The sequence below is a fragment of the Rosa chinensis genome, chromosome 5 (assembly GCF_002994745.2).
Source record: "Rosa chinensis cultivar Old Blush chromosome 5, RchiOBHm-V2, whole genome shotgun sequence".
Lineage (NCBI taxonomy): Eukaryota > Viridiplantae > Streptophyta > Magnoliopsida > Rosales > Rosaceae > Rosa > Rosa chinensis.
Genome location: NC_037092.1, coordinates 19,224,041 through 19,231,785, shown reverse-complemented (window position 1 = coordinate 19,231,785; position 7,745 = coordinate 19,224,041). Strand labels below are relative to the sequence as shown.

General features: G+C 42.3%; 1 protein-coding gene and 1 non-coding gene across 2 annotated transcripts; one reads left to right on the top strand and one right to left on the bottom strand.

Annotated features, from left to right (window-relative positions):
* Positions 1–4,548: 4,548 nt before the first annotated feature.
* Positions 4,549–5,886, bottom strand: LOC112203361. Its single transcript, XM_024344338.1, has 3 exons — positions 5,706–5,886; positions 5,298–5,564; positions 4,549–5,207 (listed from the first exon to the last, which is right to left on the bottom strand). Exons 1-3 carry the CDS (start codon positions 5,884–5,886, stop codon positions 4,549–4,551), a joined length of 1,107 nt encoding a protein of 368 aa, XP_024200106.1.
* Positions 5,887–7,329: 1,443 nt separating this feature from the next.
* On the top strand, positions 7,330–7,436 carry LOC112168505. The gene has a single exon (XR_002924269.1). It is a non-coding gene; the product is annotated as a small nucleolar RNA R71 (small nucleolar RNA).
* Positions 7,437–7,745: the final 309 nt, after the last annotated feature.

The window sequence follows — 7,745 nt, the reverse complement described above, 5'->3', positions numbered from 1 at the left end:
ATTAAGGTATCAACAATACTTTACTTCTACCATTATCCAAGTAAGGTCTAGCACACCTGGATATCTAAGTAAGGTCTAGCTCACCAGGATATCCAAGTAAGGTCTAGCTCACCAGGATATCCAAGTAAGGTCTAGCTCACCAGGATATCCAAGTAAGGTCTAGCTCACCAGGATATCCAAGTAACTTCTGGGAAGCAAGTCCCCCTCTAACTACATTATTCCCGTTCAAGTCTGCCTTGATACCAGACCCTACCTTAGTTTCAAGTAAACCCAACTAAAAATTTAATCCAAACCAAGAATGCTTCTTACCTCATCAATTTGGTCAGTTGCCGTCAACAACTTTCACCCAAAACCCTTCTTCTTCAATTTATGTACTGCACAATCCCACCTTTCAACTAGCAAAGGCTTTCGATCAACCTCCATCTCCAGTTCTCTCCTCTTCTTCAATTCCAAACCTTAGTTTAAGAAGAACTATAAATTTCCCAGCCTTATAATCAAACCGAATTTACCAAGTGAACACCAGGGATGAGTTGAGATTACCTTTAGAGTGAACTGATCTCAATCCAAATTATGAAGCCCAAGCTTCTACACTAGCAACAGAAGAAGACGGGAACATCAGTGGCTTCTAACCCGTTGCCATGGTTGGTTTCTCCACTCTTGGTCAGGTTGGGTACGGAAGGTGATTTGAGTTTTGGGTGGATGCAGATGAGATTAGTTGTTGCAACTGGTGGTGTCTGAGAGTTAAAGGAGTATAGTTTGCATGCAAGTGATAGAAGAATCGAGAGTTATAGGTGGTGGATGATATCAGTGACGTGCAGTTGTATGCAAGAGCTGTAGCCGCGTGTACCTTTCCAATACTAACGTGTTTCATTCTTAGATACCCACCTCAACTATCTCATGCACTCTAAATTGGCTATTCTTCTAATTAAACTCCCTCAATAGGTTTAATGGTGTGGGCTGACCCATCTCTTCTACAGGCCCATCTTGTACTAGGTTACTAAAGCCCAACGAGAACCAATAATTCCGAACTTAACCGAAAAGTTCCTACCTAATTGGAACTAGCTCATTCTCCAACTCTAGGAGATAAAACTTGAAACCAAACTCTACAAAAAAAAAAAATCCGAAATAAATAAATAGAATTACAGGGGTTCACAATATTGACATTGAACTTCTTCAAAATATCATGCACTTCGGACATTAAGCCAATTTTTTTCTTCTTCCCACCCTTCTTCACATTTTCCTTTCTTGGCACATTAGGGTAAGGAAGTTGAGGTTCCGGTGTGCTCAAATCAAGAGGTGGATCAAAGGTGTGACTCCTGGTGGTGCCCCTAAGGGTAGTCATGGTCCCACTAGGGTTCTTAGCCCTCAAGGCCTCGCCTAGTGATGAGTAGACCGAACCGCTCCTATCCCTAGAGCTATCATGCACATGTTGGTATTCCTCCTTATTTCTCCCCTCTTTTTCGGTATAAGTAGATGGTTCTAACTCATGAGTGTCAACAAGAACCTTCCTAGAGGTGTCATCGGTCTTAGATGGGTCCCTAGCCTTCATGGCCTCACCATCTAATTTAGGGGCCGAAGCATCCTCATCCCTAGAAGTGTTCTTTCTCAATAAAGCTCTTTCCTTGCTACTATCAATCAAACCATATTTTCTCGCATCATTCGCAAAGGACAAGAAACCATAACCTTTGCCAAGATTAGCTCCTCCGGAAGGTACATTTTCTTCCCCTCCGGCTACCTTATCCACCCCCTTATTTCTTCCTTTTGCATTCAAAGTCACATCACCCACTCCATATTTATCGGAAGGTACATTTTCTTCCCTTCCTGTCCCATCCTCCTTGAGATAAATAGAATCATGATGTATATGCAATTGGTCATCAACAACATGACCAAGAGGTACATTTTCTTCCCTCTTGGTCCCATATGAATGCAAACCGACATCATCATCAAATAAATGATTTGTATGGAGACTAGAAGATGTAGGCATGTAAACATGATTATCATATACCTTTCCCGAACGTAGGGTGGTGATGGCATTGCATTCATGGAGCTTTCCTCTTGGATTTGGCTCCGGTTGTGAAGGTAGAGCTCCTTGTTGACGTGTGCTAAGCTCCTTTGCCATTTGACTCATTTGCACTCTTCTTCTCCTCCGGTTGTGAGGCAATGGGAACACCTTGAAACTTGTTAGGGCAAGTTCACCGGGCATCCTATTGCCCGGGCACCACGTCAAAAGTAGCAAAAAACTTGACCCAGCTCACTATTCACCTTTCCACCGGGCTTGGGGCAAAACCACAGTGGGAGGCCCAGGTCACGAACTCGGGTAGGAGGGTGACCGAGCCCGTGACCCAGGATGCCAGCGTGGCCCAAAAAACTGACGCTCGGGGAGACGCGCCGCGGGGGGGAAGTGAAGCGCAGTTTCTTGTCGTCTAGCGGGGACAACGTCTGCAGGCGCGTAGCAGCCGTTTTTTTGTCGTCTTCTGGCGTGATGCGGCGACGTGGCGTGTAGCCGTTGGGCTACTTTGCAGATTTGAATGCAACGGTCCACAGATCTGGACCGTTGCTTATGAAACTGAAATGCATCTGACGGCCAACATGAAAATCGATTTGCAGAGGTTAAAAAAAAAAAAAAAAATACCGTTAGATTTCAACGGTAACAAAAAAAAATATAACCAAAATTTTCTATAAATACCTTACCTCCTATTTTACTTCTCACACCAAAAAAATCATCTTTCTTCCTCAATATTTTTTTTGTTCCTTCTCCTCAAAGCTTTCATACTCTACAATTTTTTTATTCCAATATGAGTGTACGAGGCAATACGATTGTCCAACCCGTAGGAGATCCAAGTATTGACGGGACACGTTGGCAGACTAATGAAGACATTCAATTGTGCAAGTCTTGGAGGGCTGTTAGCAAAGATCCGGCAAAGGGTACGGAACGAAGAAAAGATGATCTATGGTTAGAGGTACGCCAACACTATGCCGAACATTGGGATGGATATGTCCGATCATTGCAAGCTTTTCAAGGGAGGTGGAAAACCTTGAAAGTCGAACTCTATGCTTGGCATTGTGCGCTAAGGCAAGCGAAACTTTGGTACAAGAGTGGTGCTAATATGATTGATGAGGTATGAATTTGTAGTGTAACACAAATATTAATTTTTATTATTCTTTTAGTGTATATTAAAATTTAATTAGTTGATACATCTTACTTTAAATTATTAGTTGAAATATTTTGTTGATAATTATACTTTAAATTATTAGTTCATATATAAAAATTTAGTTGATAATTATACTTCAAATTAGTACTTCATAATCATACTTTAGACTTCATTTTATTTAAATTATACATTATACTCACCTTATACTTAAATAGTTGATACATTGTACCTCGTTTATATTTATACTAATAGAATTATACTTTTTTGTTTAAATTCAATAGCTACGTCAAGCACAAGATTTGTGGAGAGCTGCGATGACCAAATCTAAAGGAAAACAAAAAAAAGGTGATTTCATTAATTTAGAATGTTACGAGATTGTTAAGGGGTTTCAACAATTTGAAGACATTCCAAACCATTCCTCTTCGGCTGGAGGAACCTCCAGGGGAGGAACTGAACGGATGCAGACACAACAATCCGCTCCTGATTCTCATGTCCAGTTGGACATAGATGCAGATGAGGTAAACGCCGATGCAACTCCAAATCCTTCGGTGAGGCCTCAAGGAAAGAAGGCTGCCAAAGAAGCTCTTCGGAAAGGAAATAAAGCATCTAATGATTCCAGTCCTCTGACAACCGCTGTGGAGACTATAGCAACCAACCAAACATCAATGATGTCTGCCAAGGAGAAACGTGATGAGGAATATGCTTGACATCTCCGTGACCAACAACAACGAGATTATATACGCTTGCAAATGGATATGCGAAACGAGGCATTCAAAATTCAAGAGAGGGAAGAGCGTATTATGGAGATGGACACAAGTAAGATGACGCCAACCAAAAAGAATTACTGGCAAAGAAAACAAAAAAAATTGCAGAGAAAGAAGCTGAAGATGCAACCCGTGGATCTAACATCCCACAACCACCATTCCCCGGTGGGTATTATCCACAACCTCCTTTCCCCGATGGCTATCCACAACCTCCTTTCCCTGGTGGCTATCCACAACCTCCTTTCCCCGGTGGCTATCCACAACCACCATTCCCCGGTGGGTATTATCCACAATCTCCTTTCCCCGGTGGCTTCCCACAACCACCATTCACCGGTGGTGTCCCTTCCCCACCTTTCTCTTCGGGTGAATCCACCAACCCCAACCATATGGATGACCCCACAAACACAAATTGGATTCCTAATGAAGATGAGGATTATGAAAATTAGGGAGTTATATATTTTAAATAATTGTATTGTTATGATTCCAATGCTTGGTTTTTGACTTATGTAATATTAGATTGATGAAATTAAAATTTATTGGAATAATACCCTTACAAATGAAAAGCTAAATGAAACCACACAAACATAATTAAAAACATAAAAACTAATAGAAAACACACACAAATAGCAGATCTAGATACGCCTATTGCCTTGAAATTCCCAAAAGTGTTGAATGAGGTCTTCCTGAAGGTTGGAGTGACACTGCTTAGATCTAATTTGTTGGTAGCGGTCCATGAATCCGTTCATATGATGAGCATCTCTACCAACAGGATCAAAGTCTCTATCGGTTGGTCCCTCCCATACCTCAGCAATCCTGGGCCTCATATTATTATCCTCCTCATCATCGGACTCCAACTCATCATCGCTATCTTCAGGTCGTTGATTTTCGACAATCATGTTGTGTAATATAATACACGTCAACATAATGTATCGAAGGTCCTCTTTATGCCACCCACGAGCAGCTCCTCGAATAATACCAAATCGTGACTGTAATATACCAAAACATCTTTCTACATCCTTCCTATACCCCTCTTGAGCCTTTGCAAACTTGATTTCCTTGGGGCGTGTAGGATTTCGAACAGTTTTCAAGAAAGTCGCCCATCGAGGATAAATACCGTCGGCGAGATAGTACCCTAGATTGTGAGCTCTGTTGTTAACTTGGAATTGGACAAGAGGTGCTCTACCGGCGGTAAGGTCATCAAACAATGGAGACTTTGCCAAGACGTTCAGGTCGTTGCATGCCCCAGGCACTCCAAAGAATGCGTGCCAAATCCAGGTGTCGTAAGATGCGACTGCTTCCAAGATGATAGTGGGGATCTGTTTCCTACCACTATATTCTCCAGCTCAACCTGTCGGACAATTCTTCCATTGCCAATGCATACAGTCGATGCTCCCAATCATTCCTGGAAAACCTCTCCTCTCAGCTTTGGTAAGAAGTTGTCTGAGGTCGGCTGCAGTTGGAGCGCGGAGGTATTTTGTTGAGTAAAGATCAACAATTCCTCGTGTGAAGTGCTGAAGTGCTGCAACGGAGGTGGATTTCGCCATCCTACAATACTCAGCACATTGATCTGCCCCTGCACCGTACGCAAGCATTCGCAAGGCAGCTGTCATCTTCTGCTCCGGAAGCAGTCCGACTTTGCCAGTAGCATCTGACCTTTGAACAAAGTAACGATCATACTGGCAAAGGTCAGTAGATATACGCTAGAAGAGATTGAGACTCATCCTGTAACATGTTCGGAACTCTGCATCTTTGAACACTGGCCGGTCGACAAAGTAGTCGGCCAACATACCTTTGCCCCTTTCTTCTCTAAATCGTTCCTCATTTGGTGCACGACCCGGATGAGAACCGCGCCCTCGGTGTTGGTTTCCAGATTCTTGAGCGACTGCAGCCATGACAATGGCATTGGTGGCCATCATCTCTTCATCATCCTCATCCTGAGACCGTCGAATTTGATCCCACAAATTGTTCATTGCAACGAGGGGAATTTAGGAAATATGTAATGCTAGAGATATGAAAAGGGTGAAGTTTTGTTAAGCTCGGATGGTGTGTGTATGTAGTGAAAACATCATGTCTATTTATTGAAATTTTCCACACATAAAAGTGTCGGTGGGTTATCACTCACTCATTTCAAAAAACTTGTCGGTGCTGTGCATGTGATAAAAGTGTCGGTGGATTTTAAAATTTGTTCACACTTTTCAAAAAACTTGTCGGTTGTGTGCATGTGATAAAAGTGTCGGTGGAGTTAAAAAAAATTTCACACTTTTCAAAAACTTTGTCGGTGGTGTACATGATAAAAGTGTCGGTGGAGTTTTAAATATTTTTACACTTTTCAAAAACTTTGTCGGTAGTGTATATATGATAAAACTGTCGGTGGAGTAAAAAAAAAAAAAGAGTGTCGGTCGGTGGACATATAATTTGTCTACCAATAAAATTTTCTTTGGTTGCATTTTCAAATTGTTTATCAATACTATTTATTTACATCACACATTTTTCATTTTCCAAAAAAAAATTTATAAAATATTCGATGAACAATAACTGACTGGTGACCCTGACCCAATGGGTGGAAGCAAAGATCCAGTGGCAGTGAATAGTTTCCTGCCCTGGTGACCTGGTGACCCAACGGGTGAACTTGCTCTTAGGACCATAGCCACCACCTTGAGTAAATCCGAGAGGAGCATTTTGAGCATGAAATCCTTGAGGTGGATTGGCATTGAGAACTGGGCCCGTATGCTTGCTGTCCATATTGACCATATTGTGAAAATTGAGTGTTGCCTTGGTGTGCATTGCCATAATGAGCGAAATTTGATGAATCTTGACCTTGGCCACCTCTAAAGCTTTGCTTTCCACCTTGAAACCCACTAGATGAACCTCCTTGGTCTCTCCAAGAAAAATTAGGGTGATTCCTCCAACCCGGATTGTATGTAGCTAAGTAAGGATCATTTCTAGGGTGCCCACCATAAGAATTCACGGCCTTTACTTGCTCTTGAACAAAATCCGGATAATTAGGAGCAAGATGACATTCACTAGTAGCATGTATAGGTGAATCACATAGAAGACATAGAGATGAAGACATAGAAGCGGCCTTGACATGATGTGTAGATGAACCGCGCTCTTGAGCTTGAAGAAGTAAATCAAGCTTTCTCTCAAGCTTCCTATAATCGGCACTAGAGCTCTCTTGGGCAAGCCTCGTCTCATGAGTGCTCTTGGTATCATAATATGAATCTTTCCTCACTCTTTCCATCCTAGAGTCATGATCATCCCATTGTCTCGATTGTCGACCCAAGTGCTCAAGTATATCCCATGCCTCAGTTTGACCATGACTATGAAGTGAGCCTTGAGTGGCAACATCAACCCTCCTCCTCTCATGTGGTAAAAAACCACCATAGAAACCTTCAATCATCATAGACTTAGTCAACCCATGATGGGGACATGCATTGCAAATATCCGTGTACCTATCCCATGCCTCCCAAAAGGTCTCATGATCACGTTAAGTGAAGAGTAAGAGCTCATGTCTCATGCTAGTGGTCTTGTGTGGTGGGTAGAAAGCATCCAAGAAAATATCCGTCAACTCCTCCCATGATCGTATACTCCTTGGTTGTAGCTTCAAAAACCATCCCTTTGCATCATCTCTAAGTGAGAAAGGAAACAACCGCATCTTAAACTCACCCTCGGGAAGTCCACCCTTTGACATAGTGCTCACAATCGCCTCAAAGTCTTGCATATGGTTGATGGCCTTCTCGGATGATGTCCCACAGAAAATAGGCAAGATGCTCAATTGTTGTGGCTTGATCTCGAAGTCCACCTCTCTAACCGGAAGTACCAAGCATGA